The sequence below is a fragment of the Bos javanicus genome, chromosome 5 (genome assembly GCF_032452875.1).
Source record: "Bos javanicus breed banteng chromosome 5, ARS-OSU_banteng_1.0, whole genome shotgun sequence".
Classification (NCBI taxonomy): domain Eukaryota; kingdom Metazoa; phylum Chordata; class Mammalia; order Artiodactyla; family Bovidae; genus Bos; species Bos javanicus.
Window position 1 is genome coordinate 101185683 of NC_083872.1, and position 23250 is coordinate 101208932.

General features: G+C 39.3%; 1 protein-coding gene and 1 non-coding gene across 3 annotated transcripts in view; both read left to right on the top strand.

The window, feature by feature from the left end:
• Positions 1–13794: 13794 nt before the first annotated feature.
• LOC133248968 (U6 spliceosomal RNA) lies at positions 13795–13901 on the top strand. The gene has a single exon (XR_009736793.1). It is a non-coding gene; the product is annotated as a U6 spliceosomal RNA (small nuclear RNA).
• Positions 13902–18936: 5035 nt separating this feature from the next.
• Positions 18937–23250, top strand: part of LOC133248159 (pregnancy zone protein-like) — a 60703-nt gene continuing 56389 nt past the window's right edge. The window contains exons 1-2 of one of the 2 annotated variants that reach the window (XM_061417955.1): positions 18937–19280; positions 22129–22152. In XM_061417955.1, the coding sequence (XP_061273939.1) occupies positions 19195–19280; positions 22129–22152 (110 nt within the window). In that variant the 5' untranslated portion in view covers positions 18937–19194. Of the gene's footprint in view, positions 19281–21979; positions 22153–23250 lie in introns of both variants that reach the window. The other variant, XM_061417956.1, reaches the window with a different exon arrangement.

The window sequence follows — 23250 nt, forward strand, 5'->3', positions numbered from 1 at the left end:
GAAAGTGGAGAGTGAAAAAGTTGGCTTAAAGCTCAACATTCAGAAAACGAAGATCATGGCATCCAGTCCCATCACTTCATGGGAAATAGATGGGGAAACAGTGGAGACAGTGTCAGACTTTATTTTTGGGGGCTCCAAAATCACTGCAGATGGTGACTGCAGTCATGAAATTAAAAGACGCTTATTCCTTGGAAGGAAAGTTATGACCAACCTAGATAGCATATTGAAAAGCAGAGACATTACTTTGCCAACAAAGGTCCGTCTAGTCAAGGCTATGGTTTTTTCCTGTGGTCATGTATGGATGTGAGAGTTGGACTGTGAAGAAGGCTGAGTGCTGAAGAACTGATGCTTTTGAACTATGGTGTTGGAGAAGACTCTTGAGAGTCCCTTGGACTGCAAGGAGATCCAACCAGTCCATTCTGAAGGAGATCAGCCCTGGGATTTCTTTGGAAGGAATGATGCTAAAACTGAAACTTCAGTACTTTGGCCACCTCATGCCAAGAATTGACTCATTGGAAAATACTCTGATGCTAGGAGGGATTGGGGGCAGGAGGAGAAGGGGACGACAGAGGATGAGATGGCTGGATGGCATCACTGACTCGATGGACATGAGTCTGAGTGAACTCCGGGAGTTGGTGATAGACAGGGAGGCCTGGCATGCTGCTGTTCATGGGGTCACAAAGTGTCAGACACGACTGAGTGACTGATCTGATCTGATCTGAAACACACATCAGAGAAGGCAATGGCAACCCACTCCAGTACTCTTGCCTGGAAAATCTCATGGACAGAGGAGCCTGGTAGGCTGCAGTCCATGGGGCCGCTAAGTTGGGCACGACTGAGCAACTTCACTTTCACTTTTCACTTTCATGCATTGGAGAAGGAAATTGCAGCCCGCTCCAGTGTTCTTGCCTGGAGAATCCCAGGGATGGGCGAGCCTGGTGGGCTGCCATCTATGGGGTTGCACAGAGTCGGACATGACTGAAGCAACTTAGCAGCAGTAGCAGCAGCAAACACACACATCCCAGAATCTATACATATTATATTCAAGGATCCCATTCAGGGACTTGGACCAGGGTTGCAACAGTGAACATAGAAGATATCAAGTTCCAGGTATATTTTGAAGGTAAAATCAGTAGAATTTCCTGATGGATTGGATCCAAGGAATAAGGAAAATGGGGGCTTCCTAGGTGGTGCTAGTGGTAAAGAACCCGCCTTCTAATGCAAAAGACTTTAGAGACGTGGGTTTGATCCTCAAGTTGGGAAGATCTCCTGGAGGAGGGAATGGCAACCCACTCCAGTATTGTTGCTTGGAGAATCCCATGGACAGAGGAACCTGGCAGGCTATAGTCCATAAGGTCGCAAAGAGTTGGACACTGAGATTGTTCCCATGCTTACCAGTTGAGCTACTGAAAAATAGATTCCCTGAACTGCTGCAAGCTTGAATGGGAAAGTAGAAATTTGTCTTTGGATGTCGGGAGTTTGTGATTTTATACACTCAAATGGAGATAATAGGTTGGAAGTTGAACAACAACAACAAAAAAAAATGTTAGAAATTTGAGAGAGAGCTCAGGGTTAAAAAAATAAATAAATAAATGTGGGTGATGCTGGCACACAGATCATGGATAGGAGGAGTTCACTCAGGCAGTGAGTCTGTATGGAGAAGAAAATCAAGGACTTTACTGTGAGGCATTCAAATATTAAAACACAAGGCAGGAGAAGGTTGAGGAAGAACGAATAAAGGAGACTATGAAGGAGAAACCAGAGGAGTAAAATGAAAACTCTGGCCTCAGGGTACTTTTGGATGGAGCATAATCCTTTAAGCCAATCACATTATCACAGTCTCCTCTGACAGTGACTGGTTTTCACAGGTCAGGTTCCCTGGAACGCAAACCCTGGATGGAGATATGTGTGAGGGTGTTTATTGGGGACAACTTTGAAGATCAACACCAGTACAGGATAAAGGATCAGGATTGTACAGACGAAAGAGTTGAGCTGCAATGGGTCACAATAAAATTTGAGCCCGTAGTGAGCTTTGATGCTGGGGTTGTCTTTTAGAGCTTCTCCTACTTTAAGGCAAGGGACTTCCAAGTGGTGTAGTGGTAAAGAATTCACCTGCCGATGCAGGAGATGCAGGAGATCCAGATTCAATCCCTAGGTCGGTAATATCCCCTGGAAAGGAAATGGCAACCCACTTCAGTATTCTCGCCTGGAAAATTCCATGGACAGAGGAGCCTGGTGGGCTACAGTCCATGGAGCTGCAAAGAATCAGACACGACTGAGCAACTGAGCATGCACATGCACATTAATGCAAGGGAGCCAAGTCTTTATATCATCATGGATAAATAAGAGACACACAAAAAAACAGTTATTTACATACTTCCTAATTATCGCAATTAACTTTCCACATAAGTATCATGTGCTCAGTCCATGGGATTGACTCTGTGACCCCATGGACTGTGTTTATACCATCACAGCAAACATTACTGAATACAGAGATGCCTCTAAGGAAGAGGAGGAAGAAGAGGGGAGTTGTGTAAAAAGTCTTTCTGATATTCACAGAAATTCTCAGTGTGAATTCATTCAAGAACTAACAGCCACCCAGATTCCCAGCAGTTACGAGTACTTCAGCCATGGAGTAGAATTTCTAAGGAGCACACCTGCGATTACTATACTTTGATCTAACAATGAGAAATTGAAATTGAATCTGACTAAGGACCTATACAGGGGTGTCTCCTGATACAGCAACCAAAGTGATTTTGCTCTCCGGTAGAGAAGAGAGAAAGAAGCAGACAGAGAGGAAAAAAGAAAGGAAAAGAAAGAGAGAGATTCTGGAGCAGAAAATTTTGTTTTTTACTGACTCCTTTCTTCCCCAGATTGGGATATTGTTGGGAAGAAATCATTTTTGGTACTTTAGGAGCCAAACTGTGATGAAAAAGGCAAATGATACTGATATACCTAAGAAGTAAAGCAAAAACAATGGAAGAAACTTCTTGATGGCATTGGTGAGCTGCTGAATTAATGCTGATTCCATGTTCCTCAGAATTTGTGCCAAATGAGATAATAAATGTTTGGTATTTTTAAATCTCTGCTAGTAAGACATTCTTTTACTTGCCACTGATAAAGTTCCTTATGATTCATTTTTTCCCCAATTCTTTGCCTCTTTTTTCCTGTCTCGTCTTCATATAGAACCTGTGATGCCTCCTTTTTAAAGTTCTTTCTGATTATTAATCCCAGGAAAATTCATTTGGAGCGGTCAGTATAGGTGCCTGGCTGACATGAAACATCCAATGCTCACAGTAATAGTCTCCATGAGTAGGACTTTGAAGGTGTGTGTGTGTGTGTAATATTTAGTCTTAAAGGGGACCTATCCAATGTTTTCTACATGTCAAGCACTTTGCTGATCACTTTAAGTATACTAATTGACTCATTGGAAAAGATTCTGATAGTAGCAAAGATGGAGAGCAAGAGGAGAAGGGGGTGACAGAGGATGAGATGGTTGGATGGCATCACTTGACTCAATGAACATGAGTTTGAGCAAACTCAGGGAGTTGGTGATGGACAGGGAAGCCTGGTGTGCTATAGTTCACAGGGTCGCAAAGAGTTGGACAAACTTAGCAACTGGACAACAACAATGTAATTCCCACAGTTCGGTTTAGTTCAGTCGCTCAGTCGGGTCTGACTCTTTGCAACCCCATGGACTGCAGCACGCTAGGCCTCTGTGTCCATCACCAACTCCCTGAGTTTGCTCAAACTCATGTCCATTCAGTCAGTGATGCCATCCAACCATCTCATCCTAGTCGTCCTCTTCTCTTGCCTTCAATCTTTCCCAGCATGAGGGTCTTTTCCAATGAGTGAGTTCGTCACATCAGGTGGCCAAAGTATTGGAATTTCACCTTCAACATCAGTCCTTCCAATGAATATTTAGGAGTTATTTCCTTTAGGATGAACTGGTTGGATCTCCTTGCAGTCCAAGGGACTGGCAAGAGTCTTCTCCAACAACACAGTTCAAAAGCATCAATTCTTTGGTGATCAGCTTTCTTTATAGTCCAACTCTCACATCCATACATGACTAATGGAAAAATCATAGCCTTGACTAGACAGACCTTTGTTGACAAAGTAATGTCTCTGCTTTTTAATAGGCTGTCTAGATTGGTCATAACTTTTCTTCCAAGAACTAAGAGTCTTTTTATTTCATGGCTGCAGTCACCATCTGCAGTGATTTGGGAGCCCAAAAAAATAAAGTCTGCCACTGTTTCCAGTTTCTCCATCTATTTGCCATGACGTGATGAACCGGATGCCATGATCTTAGTGTTCTGAATGTTGAGGTTTAAGCCAGCTTTTTCACTCTCCTCTTTCACTTTCATCAAGAGGCCCTTTAGTTCTTCTTCACTTTCTGCCATAAGAGTGGTGTCATCTGCATATCTGAGGTTATTGATAGTTCTCCCGGCAATACTGATTTCAATTACTGTTTCATCCAGCCCAGCATTTCTCATGATGCACTCTGCATAGAAGTTAAATAAGCAGGGTGACAATAAACAGCCTTGACATACTACCTTTCCTATTTGGAACCAGTTTGTTGTTCCACGTACAGTTGTAACTGTTTCTTCCTAACCTGCATACAGATTTCTCAAGAGGCAGGTAAGGTGGTCTGGAATTCCCATCTCCTTCAGAATTTTCCACACTTTATTGTGATCCACAGAATCAAAGGCTTTGGCATAGTCAATAAAGCAGAAATAGATGTTTTTCTGGAACTCTCTTGCTTTTTTGATGATCCAGTGGATGTTGGCAATTTTATCTCTGGTTCCTCTACCTTTTCTAAAACCAGCTTGAACATCTGGAAGTTCACGGTTCACATATTGCTGAAGCCTGGCTTGAAAATTTTTGATCATTACTTTGCTAGCGTGTGAAATGAATGCAATTGTGTGGTAGTTTGAGCATTCTTTGGCATTGCCTTTCTTAGGGGTTGGAATGAAAACTGACCTTTTCCAGTCCTGTGGCCACTGCTGAGTTTTCCAAATTTGCTGGTATATTGAATGCAGCACTTTCACAGCATCATTTTTTAGGATTTGAAATAGCTCAACTGGAATTCCATCAACTCCACTAGCTTTGTTCGTAGTGATGCTTACTAAGGTCCACTTGACTTCACATTCCAGGATGTCTGGCTCTAGGTCAGTGATCACACCATCATGATTATCTGGGTCATGAAGTTCTTTTTTGTACAGTTCTTCTGTGTATTCTTGCCACCTCTTCTAAATGTCTTTTGCTTCTGTTAGGTCCATACCATTTCTGTCCTTTATTGAGCCCATCTTTACATGAAATGTTCCCTTGGTATCTCTAATTTTCTTGAAGAGATCTCTAGTCTTTCTCATTCTGTTGTTTTCCTCTATTTCTTTGCATTGATTGCTGAGGAAGGCTTTCTTATCTCTCCTTGCTATTCTTCAGAACTCTGCATTCCGATGCTTATATCTTTCCTTTTCTCCTTTGCTTTTCACTTATCTTCTTTTCACAGCTATTTGTTAAGGCCTCCCCAGACAGCCATTTTGCTTTTTTGCATTTCTTCTCCATGGGGATGGTCTTGATCCCTGTCTCCTGTACAATGTCATGAACTTCCATCCATAGTTCATCAGGCACTCTGTCTATGAGATCTAGTCCCTTAAATCTATTTCTCATTTCCACTGTATAATCATAAGGGATTTGATTTAGGTCATACCTGAATGGTCTAGTGGTTTTCCCCACTTTCTCCAATTTCAGTCTGAATTTGGCAATAAGGAGTTCATGATCTGAGCCACAGTCAGATCCTGGTCTTGTTTTTGCTGACTGTATAGAGCTTCTCCATCTTTGGCTACAAAGAATATAATCAATCTAATTTCAGTGTTGACCATCTGGTGATGTCCATGTGCACAGTCTTTTCTTGTGTTGTTGGAAGAGGGTGTTTGCTATGACCAGTGCGTTCTTTTGGCAAATTAGCCTTTGCCCTGCTTCATTCCGTATTCCAAGGCCAAATTTGCCTGTTACTCCAGGTGTTTCTTGACTTCCTACTTTTGCATTCCAGGCCCCCATAATGAAAAGGACATCTTTTTTTGGTGTTAATTCTGGTAGGTCTTCATAGAACTGTTCAACTTCAGCTTCTTCAGCATTACTGGTCTGGTCATAGACTTGGATAGCCGTGATATTGGATGGTTTCCCTCGGAAGTGAACAGAGATCATTCTGTCATTTTTGAGATTGCATCCAAGTACTCCACTTTGACTCTTTTGTTGACTATGATGATTACTCCATTTCTTCTAAGGGATTCTTGCCCACAGTAGTAGATATAATGGTCATCAGAATTAAATTCACCCATTCCAGTTCATTTTAGTTCCCTGATTCCTAAAATGTCGACATTTGCTCTTTCCATCTCCTGTTTGACCACTTCCAATTTGCCTTGATTCATGCATCTAACATTTCAGGTTCCTATGCAATATTGCTCTTTACAGCATTGGACCTTGCTTCCATCACCAGTCACATCCACAGCTGGGTGTTGTTTTTGCTTTGGTTCCATCTCTTCATACTGTCTGGAGTTATTTCTCCACTGATCTCCAGTAGCATATTGGGCACCTACCAAATTGGGGAGTTCATCTTTCAGTGTCCTATCTATTTTCCTTTTCATACTGTTCATGGGTTTCTCAAGGCAGGAATACTAAAGTGGTTTTCCATTCCCTTCTCCAGTGGACCGCATTTTGTCAGAACTCTCCACCACGACCCGTCCGTCTTGGGTGGCCCTACACACCATGGCTCACAGTTTTATTGAGTTAGACAAGGCTGTGGTCCATGTGATTAGATTGGTTAGTTTTCTGTGATAGTGGTTTTCGGTTTATCTGCCCTCTGATGGCAGAGAGGGCAATGGCACCCCACTCCAGTACTCTTGCCTGGAAAATCTCATGGACGGAGGAGCCTGGTAGGCTCTGTCCATAAGCCGCTAAGAGTCGGACACGACTGAAGTGACTTATCAGCAGGAGCAGCCCTCTGATGGAGAAGGATAAGAGGCTTACGAAAGTTTCCTGATGGGATAGACTGACTGAGGAGGAAACTGGGTCTTGTTCTTATGGGCAGGGCCATGCTCAGTAAATCTTTAATCCAATTTTCTGTTTATAGGTGGAGCTGTGTTCCCTCCCTGCTATTTACCTGGGACTTCCCTGGTGGCTCAGATGGTAAAGCGGGAGACCTGGGTTCAATCCCTGGGTCAGGAAGATTCCCTGGAGAAGGAAATGGCAACCCACTCCAGTACTTTTGCCTAGAAAATCCCATGGACAGAGGAGCCTGGTGCAGGCTACTGCCCTTGGGGTCGCAAAGAGTCAGACACAAGTGAGCAACTTCACTCACTCACTCACTCAAACTATGGTGGAGGTAACTAGATAGCATATTCAAAAGCAGAGACATTACTTTGCCAACAAAGTTTCGTCTAGTCAAGGCTATGGTTTTTCCTGTGGTCATGTATGGATGTGAGAGTTGGACTGTGAAGAAGGCTGAGCACTGAAGAATTGATGCCTTTGAACTGTGGTGTTGGAGAAGACTCTTGAGAGTCCCTTGGACTGCAAGGAGATCCAACCAGTCCATTCTGAAGATCAGCCCTGGGATTTCTTTGGAAGGAATGAGGGTAAAGCTGAAACTCCAGTACTTTGGTCACCTCATGCGAAGAGTTGACTCACTGGAAAAGACTCTGATGCTGGGAGGGATTGAGGGCAGGAGGAGAAGGGGACGACAGAGGATGAGATGGCTGGATGGCATCACTGACTCGATGGACGTGAGTCTGAGTGAACTCTGGGAGTTGGTGATGGACAGGGAGGCCTGGCATGCTGCGATTCATGGGCTTGTAAAGAGTCGGACATGACTGAGCGACTGATCTGATCTGATCTAATGAAGATAGTGGTGACCTGTCTCAAAAGAACCCAGGTACATACTGCTACACTCCACGTCCCCAACCCTGCAGCAGGCCATCACCGACCCACGCCTTTGCTGGAGACTCACGGACACCCACAGGCAAGTCTCCTGTGGGTGACTGTTCCTTTCTCTTGGGTCCAGGTGCACAAGGTTCTGTTGTGCCCTCCAAGAGTCTATTTCCCTGTCCCATGTAAGTTCTGGCAGCTCTATAGTGGGGTTAATGGCGACCTCCTCCTAGAGGGTTTATGCCATACCCACACCCAGAGCCCCTGTCCCTGCAGCAGACCACTGCCAACCTGTACTTCCACCAGAGACACTCAAACACAGTTCTGTCTCTGTCTCTGTCTCTGTCTCCATCTCTGTGTGGTCCCTGGGTCCTTGTGTGCACAAGGTTTTTTTGAGCCCTCTGAGCGTCTCTGGTGGAACCGAGGTTTGATTCTAAATACGAATTCGCCCCTCCTACCATCTTTCTGGTGCTTCTCCTTTGCCCTTGAACGTGGAGTAGCTCCTCACAGCTGCTCCAGTGCCTATCGTCTTACTGGGGCTTTTCTGACCTTGGACGTGGGGTATCTCTTCTCTGCCATTTGCCCCTCCAGAGCCACACAGCCACCGCTCGCCACTCCAGCACCGCCTAATTCCCACAATAACCTTATAAACCATTGCTGTTATAATTATTCCCATTCATAGACAAAGAAAGAGAAGCATCGGGAATTTCAGTGACTCATCAGAGGCTATTTGTCTCTAAGTCATAGAAGCAGAATCCAAACATGGGCTTTGAGTTTCCACCCAGGAAAAGGAAAGAAAATTCTACATACAAACCCCATTCTTAATATAATGATATTTAAAGTACCGGGTGAGTAAATGTAGTTTCTTTTTTACAACAACAAAATTTTTTTTAAAAAAAAATTTTTTTTTTTTTTTTTTTTTTTTGAGGGAAAGCTTTCGTTTTTAAAATATTTGGCTGCCCTGGGTCTTAGTTGCTGCATGTCGAATCTAGTTCCCCAACCAGGGATCGAACCTGTGCCCCCTGCTTTTGTCTCTCAGAGTCTTAAGCCACTGGATGCAAAGGGGCTGCACTGGCTGCACCCATTTCCCAGCAGGATCCGTTGGTTCCCAGACTCACTCTGCCTAAAAGAAAGTCCACTTCTCAAGGCAAAAAGAGTCTGGAAAATTTTATGACTTGCCAAAACCAAAACAAGTTGACAGAAACCTTATTATTTGAGGTAATGGTAATTCCAAAGAGAACACTGTGAGCTTGCTCCCCCTCAGCCCTACCCCAGGTGCATAATCCTGTGAGCATTCACACAAAGAAGGGTTTGAAGGGAGAAGACAGAGGCACCTTGCTTACCATCTGCTGCAGGACGTGACTGCCTGTGGGGTTGTGGGTAGAATTCTCATCAAGAACATGTTCTGAGGAAGGAACAAGTTCTCATTCATGACACTAGTCATGATAGATTCCTGGCACATTTTCCCTTTGCCCTAAGCCTTTATCTAACAGGAAATAATTGCATAACACTGAATATTGTGCAAAGCAATGTCACTATCATCAAAGTGATTATCATCAAAGATTGTGAAAGGGTTAGGGTTCTTTCCAGAAGTTTTCTACTTTCTTAATATTAAAAATTATGTTACAGGGAGGGAAGGGTGGGAGGAAGAGATTGTTAGGGAGGTTGGGATGAACATGTACACACTGTTATATTTTAAATGGATAATTAAGGACCTACTGTTTAGCACATGAAACGCTGCTCAATATTATGTGGCAGCCTGGATGGGAGGGGAGTTTGGGGGAGAATAGTTACATGTCTACATATGGCTGAGCCCCTTCACTCTTTACCTAAAACTTATCACAACATTGTTAATTGGCTATACCCCAATAAAAAATAAAAAGTTTAAAAAATTAATTTAACAATGAATTATAACTACTTCCCAAGGAACCATATCTTAAAGAAAGTGAAGCCTGAAAGAGGATAAGGATATAGAACTATACTGAAGTTATACTCCAAATTTGACTTTGGAATTTGGGATGTATTTTCACAAGACTGGAAATAATTTATTTTTTATCTTTCTTATTTTTACTTTTCACCAGCATGTGCTACCTATTTACTTTTTAAGAGTATATATTGCCTATATAATTTTCAATCACTTTTTCATCATAGACAAAATTATCTGGATATAAAGTGTTTTATGTATTAAAGTATGAGTATTAACTTCAAATATATAAATTCCAAACATGAGAACTAGATAGACAATTCTAAGGATAGATACAACAAATTTTAGCTGCTAATTGACAATCTAGAGAATTCTCATATGGGTGAGTCAACTTAATGAACTTAAAGTATATGTATATATATATATATATACTTTATATATATATGGGCTTCCCTGGTGGCTCAGATGGTAAAGAATCTGACTGCAATGCGGGAGACCTGAGTTCGATCTCTGGGTTGGGAAGATTCCCCTGGAGAAAGGCATGGCAACCCACTCCAGCATTCTTGCCTGGAGAAGTCCATTGACAGAGGTGCCTGACAAGCCACAGCCCTGGAGTCACAAAGCATTGGACATAACTGAGCAACTAAGCATAGCACATACATAAGTATATGTATCAGAGGGATATGTATTCAGATATTTATGTTTGTCTCCTCCTAATCAGATAAATCAGATTACATTTGTTTGAAAATATAAACTCAATTCACCTTAGTAAAAAGGAGTGTTAATGCAAGTTGCTTCTCCCACTCACCAAATTTCAACATGCATAACAATTAATTTGTGTTTTTGAAATTCCTCATGTTACACTTCCTTTTGTTGATATTAGATTTAGGCTTCCAAGTCGTATCATGTTAATAAAGTCTTAGAAAACATTTGACTTCCAGGTATGCCCATTTCTGGTAAATTTAAGTTCTACATTTTGATTAACAAAGATGTTCTAAGTGTAAGTATATAACTATTTGAATGTTCTTCAAATATTAAGTGATTATTTTAGGGTCACACCTTGAAGTGAGTGTTATGACAAGGGACAAAGAAACTCCATGGAATCAGTAAAGGAGGAGAAGCATGGAGAGAAGTAGATTTTTGTTGTTGCTTTTCATAAAGGATAAGGTAAGTGATCACCACTATGACATTGTTTTCCATTTGTGATGTAGAGACATTAATTAAAGGCATAAAGACACAGTCTTGGTCAAATGACAGGGACAATTTTCTTTAGATTTGGCCAAAACCTTTGCAGTAAAGAAACACACAATACCAGGTTGTCCTTGTAGAAAGGGGTGGGTAAAAATACAGCAAGAGAAAGAAAAGATCATGAATATCTTTTTTTTTTTTTTTTTGCTTTAGTGAATGATTAGAGGAAATGTATAGTTAGTCACGGAGAAGTCAATGGCACCCCACTCCAGTACTTTTGCCTGGAAAATCCCATGGACGGAGGAGCCGAAGAGTCCGACACGACTGAGCGACTTCCCTTTCACTTTTCACTTTCAGGCATTGGAGAAGGAAATGGCAACCCACTCCATTGTTCTTGCCCGGAGAATCCCAGGGACGCGGGAGCCTGGTGGGCTGCTGTCTATGGGGTCGCACAGGGTCGGACACGACTGAAGCGACTTAGCAGCAGCAGCAGCATAGTTAGTTATCTCCCACTTTTTGAAACCCCATCGACTGTACCCCATCAGGTTCCTCTGTTCGTCTAGTTATCCAGGCAAGAATACTGGAATGGATTGCCATTTCCTCCTCCAGGGGATCTTCCTGACCCAAGGATTGAACCCAAGTCTCTTACATCTCCTGCATTGGCAGGTGGATTCTTTACCACTGCACTACCTGGGAAGCCCGTTAATTCATACATTAAATTCCAAATTTTAATGGCACCATCATGTTTGCCTAGTAAATATCCACTATGTAATCAAGAGCTCTAACACTGTTGTATCCATATTAAAGAAGAGGCATCAATGGGAAGCTGAGGAAAGAAGCTGGACTAAGAGTGGGAAAATTTGAAATGAAATTTGTTGTATCAATTTGGAGGCAAAGCATTGTAATGAAAATACTGACTTTGATAGCCTTTATAGAACTAATTACTTTAATTAATTGCTTCTCTGTTATTGAGGTTTCCTTTGTTGGGGCTGCAAAGTCTGATACATAGGCCAGCATCTTTCTGTTACATTAATTCCTCAGATTCAGTCTTTTGATGTATTGCAATTTTCTTAAACTCCAAAATCCTTCAGTTATCAAAATGATTGCTAAGTAGCTAAGTATTGCTTTGATGCTTTCAATTTTAATGCTCTGGCTTAAATTTTGTAAGCAGTATGCTCTATTCATCCCTCCATTCTACAAGAAAGCTCTTTAGCTAAAGCTTATGCAAAGCTTTTCAATCTACAAAACAGAATCTGTTTTCTTGACTGTCTCTCTCAACTATAGTGAGATCCAGACCAAAATATTTGAAGAGAAATGTTACTGGACAGGATTTCTTCAAATGCATTAGCTTTGAATTAAATATTTCATTCTAGTTTGTAGAGATAAGAATATTGCAGGTTCACAAAAGGTACCCATATAACTGACCTTCTATGGACAGATATCAGATTATTTTACAGTGTATGTAAATGTCTTTTAATTTTTAAAAGAATAACATAGTTCTCAGTTTATGATGATGTAAGTACAGTCATAAATGCTGACAAGGGAATGAGGACAGAAATTTGTCAAATGGAATAAGATAAAGAAAAGGAAACATTCCCATACAGAGAAGGAAAGTTTTAAGAAAGAAAAAAAAAAAGAATTTATATGATAATATAAGAAAGTGACAAAGTGAGAGAAATAAACAAGATTGGCTTTTCCAGGAAAAGATATGACAAATGATAAATTAAAATTTTGAGTGATGTCAACACCTAGTTAGTAGGAGGGATTTTTTTAACAGCTTTATCAAGATATAGTTTACACACTAGAAAATTCATCCATTTAGAGTATAAGTCAGTGACTTTTAGTATATCCAGAGTTTTGTAACCATCACTGCAGGAATATTTTCATTATCCCCTCCAAAAATCTGTACCCATTTGCTGTCACCGCAAAGCCCCCTTCTCCCCAGGGAGGGATTTTTTGATAAGACAGCTATCTCATATTTATTTGCTCCCTAGGTTCTCCAGACCAGACCAGCTTTCATTACATTCTTTGCTAAAAGAGCAACTCTCAACCAGAAGGAAAGATCAATAGCAATCAGGCCCAGAGAAAACATGGTCCTTGTGCAGACAGGTATCCATCTACAAGCTTGGGAAGAAACTGAGTGTATCTAAGTTTCATTATGCTCAGCTACTATCATTTATAGGATATCTAAATTGATGGTACTCAACACATGCTTGTGGCTTCCCTGATGGCTCAGTTGGTAAAGAATTCACCTGCAATGCAGGAGACCTGGGTCTGATCCCTGGGTTGGGAAGAACTTTTGGTGAAAGAAATGGGAAGCTACTCCAGTATTCTTGCCTGGAGAATTCCATGGACAGAGGAGCCTGGAGGGCTACAGTCCATGAGGTCGCAAGAGTCAGATATAACTCAATGACTAAACCACCACCACCAATACATGCTTAGCAAATCAGTCATATTAAAATCCATTAGAAAGGTTGCTTAAAATATAAAATAAAAATATAGATTAAAGTGCTCACTTCAGCAGCATGTACACTAAAATCTGGGTGTACCCCTCTAAAGCCCAGATTTGGGTCTTCCCTGGTGGCTCAGACAGTAAAGAATCTGCCTGCAATGTGAGAGATCCAGGTTCGATCCCTGGATTGGAAAGATCCTCTGGAGAAAGGAATGGGCATCCCACTCCAGTATCTTGCCTGGAGAATCACATGGACAGAGGAGCCTCACAGGCTACTGTCCATGGGGTCGCAAAGAGTTAGACATGACTGAACAACTCTGACTCACTCATACTAAAATTAGAACAATACAGAGAAGATTAGCATGACCCCTAGATAAGGAGAACACACAAATTCATGAAACATTTCATTTTTTCACAGGTATATGCTTCTTTTCTGTACATTAAATATATGGCATTCTTCATGTCAATCATACTAAAAAAAAGGAACTTGAAAATATAGATTATGCATCATAAAGGCAAAATATTTAGTTTCAGTAAGTATGGAGTGGGAGACCTTGGAAACTGTATTTTTAAAGAGCTCCTTAGGTGATTCTAATAATAATCAAGTTTTAAAATCACTGACAGTTTGTATAAATGTATAAGCTAACAGCTGAACTGTAAGTAAAACAGCAATAAAGTATATCAATGTGGTGGATTCATGTTGATATATGGCAAAACCAATACAATATTGTAAAGTTACCTGTGGCGGATTCATTTCGATGTTTGGCAAAACTAATACAATATTGTAAAGTTTAAAAATAAAATAAAATTTAAAAAAAAATAAAAGAAAAAAAAAAGTATATCAAGTAAGAGAACCCTAGTGAGTAGAGAATTGCCCAGTGATAGAATGATCAGCATGACACGGAATTAAGCTGAGAAATCTCTCCTCATTTCCATGGTCAAGAAGCAGTTCTTAGGCATAGGTTACTACAGAAATGTCTCAAAAGAAGACATTTCTGACGAGATGAATGGCACATGAGAAAGCACAGAGGTGGAATTAATTCAAAATCATGCCTTAAGATGAGAGTTGCATAGACTTATTTGCAGCAGGGAGGGAAATAAGTTCAAGTGAATAGAAGAGTTACAGGAAAGTCTAAGCTATGGAACTGAAGAGCTGTTTTCTGTAGATAGGGAATTATGCCATGATGAAAACAGCCTGAAGATCAGCCTTCAGTTCAGTTCAGTTCAGTAGCTCAATTGTGTCCGACTCTCTGCAACCCCATGAATCGCAGCACACCAGGCCTCCCTGTCCATCACTCCCGGAGTTCACTCAAACTCATGTCCATCGAGTCGGTGATGCCACCCAGCCATCTCTCCAGTATTTATTGCTTGTAGACTTTTGGATAACAGCCATTCTGACTGGCGTGAAATGGTACCTCATTGTGGTTTTGATTTGCATTTCTCTGATAATGAGTCATGTTGAGCATCTTTTCGTGTGTTTGTTAGCCATCTGTATGTCTTCTTTGGAGAAATGTCTGTTTAGTTCTTTGGCCCACTTTTTGATTGAGTAGTTTATTTTTCTGGAATTGAGCTGCAAGAGTTCCTTGTATATTTTTGAGATTAATTCTTTGTCAGTTGCTTCATTTGCTATTATTTTCTCCCATTCTGAAGGTTGTCTTTTCACCTTGCTTATAGTTTCTTTGTTGTGCAGAAGCTTTGACGTTTAATTAGGTCCCATTTGTTTATTTTTGCTTTTATTTCCAACATTCTGGTAGGTGGGTCATAGAGGATCCTCCTGTGATTTATGTCAGAGAGTGTTTTGCCTATGTTCTCCTCTAGGAGTTTTATAATTTCCGGTCTTATGTTTAGATCTTTAATCCATTTTGAGTTTATTTTTGTGTATGGTGTTAGAAAGTGTTCTAGTTTCATTCTTTTACAAGTGGTTGACCAGTTTTCCCAGCACCACTTGTTAAAGATATTGTCTATTCTCCATTGTATATTTTTGCCTCTTTTGTCAAAGATAAGGTGTCCATGCTGCTAAGTCACTTCAGTCGCGTCCGACTCTGTGCGAACCCGTAGACGACAGCCCACCAGGCTCCGTTGTCCCTGTGATTCTCCAGGCAAGAATAGTGGAGTGGGTTGCCATTTCCTTCTCCAATGCATGAAAGTGAAAAGTGAAAGTGAAGTCGCTCAGTCGTGTCCGACTCTGTGCAACCCCATGGACGGCAGCCCACCAGGCTCCGTCGTCCATGGGATTTTCCAGGCAAGAATAGTGGAGTGGGTTGCCATTTCCTTCTCCAATGCATGAAAGTGAAAAGTGAAAGTGAAGTCGCTCAGTCGTGTCCAACTCTTAGCGACCCCATGGACTGCAGCCCACCAGGCTCCTCCATCCATGGGATTTTCCAGGCAAGAGTACTGGAGTGGGGTGCCATTGCCTTCTCCGAAGGTGTCCATAGGTGCGTGGATTTACCTCTGGGCTTCCTGTTGCTTTTAAAAACAAAGTATAAGAATGTAATAAGTCAGAAAGAGAAAAACAAATATCATATATTAATGTATATACATGGAATCTATAAAAATGATATTGATGAATCTCTCTACAGGGAAGGAATGGAGATGCAGACATAGAGAAGGGACTTGTGGATACAGTTGGGGAAGGAGCAAGTAGGATGAATGGAGAAGGTAGCCTTGACATATGTACATTACCATGTGTAAAATGGATAGCTGGTGAGAAGTCGCTGTATAACAGGGAGCCCAGCTTGGCCCACTGTGATGATCTAGAGGGGATGGGATGGGGACAGGGGAAGGAGGCTCAAGAAGGAGGGAAAATATGTGCAATTATGGCTGACTCTCATTGTTGTACAGAAACCAACACAATTTCGTAAAGCAATTTTCCTCCAATTAAAAATACAGTTTTAAAAAATATTGCTCTGAATGTCCCATTTCTGTTAATGTGAATTTTCATTTCATTCTGCTTATGCCTGTGATTCTAACAGCACCTCCCCCAGTGTACACTAAGTGACAAGGACACCTCCACTCTCACCCACTCACAGTTGCTCAATGTTCTGTAAACATATTTTTCATGGGAAGCAGCAGTTTAGAAATATGTCCAAAGGTTATAATGTCTTTCATAGGTTTTTTTTAAATAACTTTGAGATTTAAAAAAATCTGTTTTCCGTACAATTAGCATGAGAATTATCAGCAATTACAAAGTTAACTCTTTTCACATCTATGTGTTCACCTCTCTTCCTAGTTTATGTCAAAATTTAATGCTATTATTATAGTCAAAAGTTAGCTTTTGTTCCTTTTCACCTAACAGTAAGTAATTAAAGATTTTATGTTGTGATAAGGTATTCCTATTTTGGTGGATGTGTAAGATAGATTCTACCAAGGCAATATATAGCATGTGTCTTCAGTTATCAAACATTGCAGTTCATCTGAAGTTTTATGAATATTAATTTTTGCTTTAGTGAATGACTAAAGGAAATGCCAGGTCAGTCAGATCCAACTCTTTGCGACACCATGGACCATAGAGCCTGCCAGGCTCCTTTGTCCATGGGATTCTCCAGGCAAGAATACTGGAGTGGATTGCCATGCCCTTCTCCAGGAGATCTTCCCGACCCAGGGATCGAATTCCCATTTCCTTGAGAGGCAGGTTCTTTACCACTAGCTCCACCTGGGAAGCCCTTAGTGAGTGATTGGGTGAACTAAAGTGAAGTGAAGTCGCTCAGTCATGTCCGACTCTTTGCAACCCTGTGAACTGTAGCCTACCAGGCTCCTCAGTCCACAGAATTTTCCAGGCAAGAGTACTGGAATGGGTTGCCATTTCCTTCTCCAGGGGATCTTCCCAACCCAGGGATCAAACCCGGGTCTCCCGCACTGCTGGCAGACGCTTTACCATCTGAGCCACCAGGGAAGCCAAGAGTGATTGGATAGTTGTGTGCAATTTTACTCTTTATGTGGGAATTTCTTGGATGAGTCAATTACACTTGGTGTTCGAAACTATGAATTTTAAATATCAGTTATGTAAAACAAATTGTTCTCGGCACAAAAGAAAAAAGAGTTTCTAAGATTTAAAAGAAAACCTGGAAAGACAGTTTTACTATTAATAATAATAACAAACATGTATATAGCTTTCACTCTATGCCAGACACTTTCTAAGTATTTTTAAGTATGTCAAACTAAATCTAATCCTTGGGGGGCTACTCTTAAGCAACTTTATAGATAAACTAAAGCCCTGAGAGGTTAAGTAATTTGTTCAAGAGGTAACAGTGAGGAACCTGGGATTCTTTCCAAGGTGTTTGACAATTGAGTCTATTCTCTTAAGTACTTTGTCATCCTGCTTTGAGGTCAGTTAGAATATTCTTATATTGTATTTTCAGAGTATTTCTTTCCAAATGCTTTTCCTGCTTATACAACAACACTTTAGCCAAGAAAGTTTACCAGCTTATTTTATTTATTTTTTCACTCAACAAATATTTACTGTCTATTAAACTGATGACTGGAATTTCATTACTCTATTTTCATTCATGTGAGTTACATGGCTACCTACTATTAAAAGTTGGAATACTATAACATTGATCTTTGGCTTTGACATTTGGCTAGACAGAATCTGCCATAAGGTTCGGTTTTGGCCTCAATGTATTTCAACATCATTTGGATACCCCTGAAATTGTGCATGACCAATAAACTTATGATCTTTGTAGGTAATAAGTCTATAAAATCTCTACCATAATGTTGATAATTCAATCAAGACACATGATCTGTGGGTTTATTTTAATATTATGATATTTACTTATAATATGTGTTTTAGATATATCTTAGAGTGAAAAGCTTGTTTGTCTTTTACAAAAACAAATCCAAAATATTGATATTTGCACAAAGTCTCTTAAATCAAGGAATCATGAACCCATTGTAGCTCATAAGCCCTCATACATCCAACTGTCTTAAATATATTTCTGGTATTAAAAATGTATGCCATTTAAAATGGGTACTTTTGACTCATTTTGAAATTTTCTGTACTCATTTATTATAGTGGTAGGAGGTAAAAGTAATAAAAGTTTTCATTTTTAAACCTCACCTCTTTCTTCCTCAACTCTTGTTAGTGTTTATATTGCCCCTCAGAGTTGCATAATAACAAAGGAGAGAGCATAGAAAGAAACACTGAATCCAGGAAACAAATACCCAGCAAAACTCTTCATCTTAGAATTCAGAAATGGGATTTTAACTTATCTTAGAATTCGGAAGTGGGATAATTGTCATACAAATGTACATTTATGAGTTTATTAGACTTAAAAGTGAAATAATATTTTTCCTATCAGTCATAAATCTAACTTGACTGCTTATCTTGACAATGAGGCCTAGCTTTGAAAATCAGATTATTTGTAGGCACTTTCTAGAAATATAATTATGCAAGTCATAGTTTTGACAATAATAAAAAGCACTTTGAGGTTTTATATTGATAAAAGTATATTTAAATTAATAATATTTCAATTTTGCCAAAGTTATATCAGGTGATTCTAAGTAGAAGAATAGCAATTAGTAACCATTTATAAGTGCCTTTTTTGCAATGTTTCTAGACAATGAGAACGAGAATGACGAATAACTAATCCAAATCCTTTTGCAATTGACCTAGTTCCCAGTGGTGTGCTTTCAGTAGAATTAAGAAAGTCATACTTGATTCATCAGCTGATAGGTAATTAAGCTGCAGTATTCTTGCCTGGAGAACCCAATGGACAGAGGAGCCTGGCGGGCTGCAGTCCATGCAGTCGAAAAGAGCTGGACACAACTGAAGCAACTAAGCACAGCACAGCACAGGTAATTAAAATTCTTTTTCAATGATGATTACCATGTGACCTTTGGCTTTTAACTTAGGTAATTAAATATTCAAATGATGATATTATAACAGAACTTCTTGTGTTTTTTTCCTATTTTAGAAAAATATTTATTTTATTTGGTTGCACTGGATCTTAGTTGCAGCATGTGGGATCTTAGTTCCCTGACGAGGGATGGAATCGGGGCCCCCTGTATTGGGAGCATGGAGTCTTAGCCACCAGACCACCAAGGAAGACCTCTATCTCTCTTTATGTGAACAAGACTTCTTGGTGCTTGCATCTATAGAATAAGTAGAATAGAAATAGTATAGAATAGAAATATAGGAGAGTAGAACATAGGAGAATAGAAAACATAGCAAGAGGATAGGTGAGATGTGTGTCAATCTAGCAGTAAGTCATATTCATCCAAGGACACATGATCCGATTGGAGGACCCAGATGGATGGAATATACAATTAATTTCATTTTTTAGAAATGACTTTCAAACAAAATTTTTCTTGTGTTTAATATTATTGAAATTATAGTAGCTATATATAGTTTTGATAAAGAATATATTGACCATACTTACAATGATAGCTTGATCTAGAAAAATCTATTACTACTCAGAACTGGATAGGTACAAGAACGTCTTTTATAGTTTTGATTATCTTTAGTTTCAGAAATGTATGATAGAGTGATCTTTAAAATATATTGAAGCAGTACTTCACCAGTGGTCCAGTGGTTAAGACTTCACATTCTAACGCAGGGGGTGCAGGTTCAATCCCAGGCCAGGGAGCTAAGATCCCACACGTCTTGAGGCCAGAAAAATGTATAAAACAGAAGTAATATTATAAAAAATTCAATAAAGACTTTAAAAATGATCCACATCAAAAAAAAATCTTTTAAAAAATAAAATATATTGAAGCATAAAATAACAAGGTAAAATTATGTGGGAAATAAGAATGGAAATACAAGATTTAACAGAAACAAGAATGATGCTAAAATTTCCAACTTTTAAAAGAATAGATCATGTTGTTTTAAATGGATAATGGTAGGCAATAAATGACTGCAGTATTTACATTTCACTGAATACATTTTCAAAATGGTATTTCACTTTATTTTTAAAATATCAGTATTTATATTTTTTGTTATCTTACTCATAATGAGAAGTTTTAGAAGCTAAGCATGTGTGAAAGGTTACATGCTTAATAAAATTCTTTTGGGAATATAAGGAGGAAAAAGATTGAAGACCACAAAAATATGTAATATAAGCATTAGCAGAGAATGTAGAGAACATACTGTTTATGCTCTATGATAAACATTTTAAATGTATCTACTATCATTTTCAATTAAAAATCACAACAATAAAGTTTTATAATACTTCAGATTTATTCTTCTACTCTAGAAATTTAAACTGTAATGGTGATTTTGCTTCATCAAAATGCAGATTTTTATACTTAGTCGTTAGGCATTTGGCCAAAGTAAGGGATTGGTATATATCCAAAAAAGTACAATTATGCCTATGAAAAGTTACTTGGAGCCTTCTTAAAAATCATTTATTATCTATTGTAAATTACTTTATTCCATATTAAGCTGGCAGAGAATGAAGATATTTATTTATGGCAGTGTAGGAATGCAGGATGGAAATGGAAAGAGCATAGTTTCTAATGAGAAAAGAAACCAAATGAAGCTAAAGCATTTTATCTTCATTCAGCAAGCATTTGCCAGGTACCAAGGCCTCACACAATGTATTATTACAGTTTATTTAACCAGCATTATATCACTAATAGTTTATTATCATCATTGGAATTATATTTTTTAAATTAATCTTTATTGGAGTGTAGTTGATTCATAATGTTGTCTTAGTTTCTGTTTACAGCAAAAGTGAATCAATTTTACATATACATATATCCACTCTTTTTTAGATTTTTTTTTCCCTCATGGATCATTACAGAGTACTGAGTAGAGTTCCCTGTGCTACACTGTGGGTTCTTATTAGTACCTATTTTATACACAGTAGTGTGTATGTCGATCCCAATTTCCCAGTTGATCCCTTCCCCCTCCCCCTGAGCTGTCCCCCTTGGTAACTTTGTTTTCTACATCTGTGATTCTATTTCTGTTTTGTAAATGAGTTCATTTGTACCATCTTTTTAAAGATTCTAAAGGTTATTTTCTTAGAAGATAAAATTAATTGATTGGCTTTATATTCTAGATGTTAAATGAACTAAGAAACTATAATAATGTATTACATGGGTTCATTTTATTTATAAATAAGTATAAAGATAGCTATAAAGAGTGAAAACTAAGCTTTCAAACAATGGAGAGATTATCTTTATATTTATTTTGTTTAAATTCTGGGATAAATTTTACTTTGTTTCGTTAATGAACTCTATCGGTTCAGGGACGCTCAGGGAATGTGTGCTGTTCCCTGGACTTCCAGGAAAAGATCTGTGTTATGTATTTACATAAGTAGCTCAAATTAATTTCATCAAATCATATCATTTATTTTGATTTATTTTCTTAAAGATGTTTAAAGTTGCTGATTAATGACCACAACTAATGTAGTCTCAACATGCTATTTTTCATGCCCTTTGAAAATCTGAGCAAATGGATTGAAGTGATCTGCAATTGATTTTTTTATACTGGAAGTAGTTAATATGTTACAAAAATAAATGGTTGGCCGTTTACTTTCACTACCCATCAGGTAAAATAAAAACCAGGGATTCTGGAATAAGAACAGAGTTCAAGGAATCAAGGACTCAGACTCCCATTCTTTCCTGTTCCTCTCTACACCATGAGGGGACATCAACTGCCTAATCCAGTCTTGATTCTGCTTTTCTTGCTCCTTCCCAGAGATGCTTCAGCTACCTCCAAACCGTAAGCAACATTTCCAGAAAATTCTATTCCCCTCCTCTCTCCCATTCTGTTATCCATTTCTTGATGTCTGCCTTTTTATTTCCTAATTCTCTATGAAATTATCTGCTGTTGAAAAGCATTGAAAAATGATTACCACAGGTGGTAAAAGGTATACTCCAGGTCCAGAAAACTCAGAGACACAAGGTAATAATATTTGTGAAATATTTGTGAAACAAATATTCCATCATCCAAGATGATGAAATTCTACAATATTCACCAAATAAAAATATATAATTCCTACCCAAAAAAGAGATAAATTCTTTATTGGCTAATGAAAAAGGCTGCAGTGTCTTGTCTGTCATTGCAAAGTGACATAGTATCTTTGTCTCCTCCAAGTCATGGGTTCCCAAGATGGATGAGACCTAAAGACAAGCCAGGATTTGTGTGTTAAGTCACTCAATCTTTCACCAAATCTTTAAAGGCTAGCATTAGACTTTGAGAACATACAGATCAACAAAATGTGGGCTGTGACCTCAGTACCTCATAGTATAAAAGAGAGAGAGAGAGAGATGGTGCACAGAGAATGAAATAAAATGCAAAAACAGAACCAGGATTCTGTGGGAATTGTTGTTGTTCAGTTGCTAAGTTGTATCCAACTCTGCGACCCCATGGACTGTAGCCCGCCAACGTCCTCTATCCAAGGGGATTTCCAGGAAAGAATACTGGACTGGGTTGCCATTTCCTCCTCCAGGGGATCTTCCTGGATCAGGGAACACACCCTCATCTCCTGAGTCACTAGGGAAGCCCTCTGTGGGAATACTGACAAATAATACCTAACTCCTCATGGGAACGTATATAAAGGAAGGGGCATCACCAAAGTCTACATAAGGAAGTTGTTTTTGAGATGAGTCTTATGAAGCAAATAGAAGTTTTCCAGCTAGACCAGGACACTTCAGATAGACCGACAAGCATGAGCCACCAGAGCATCACAGAGTTCAGTATTTTGGGCTTTTCTAAATGATAGATAAACAGCAACAGAGGGATGATATTTTCTTCTGGGTGTACGTGGTAACACATCTGATGATTAGCCTAGTTTGTCTTCTATCTGCAGAGAGTGGA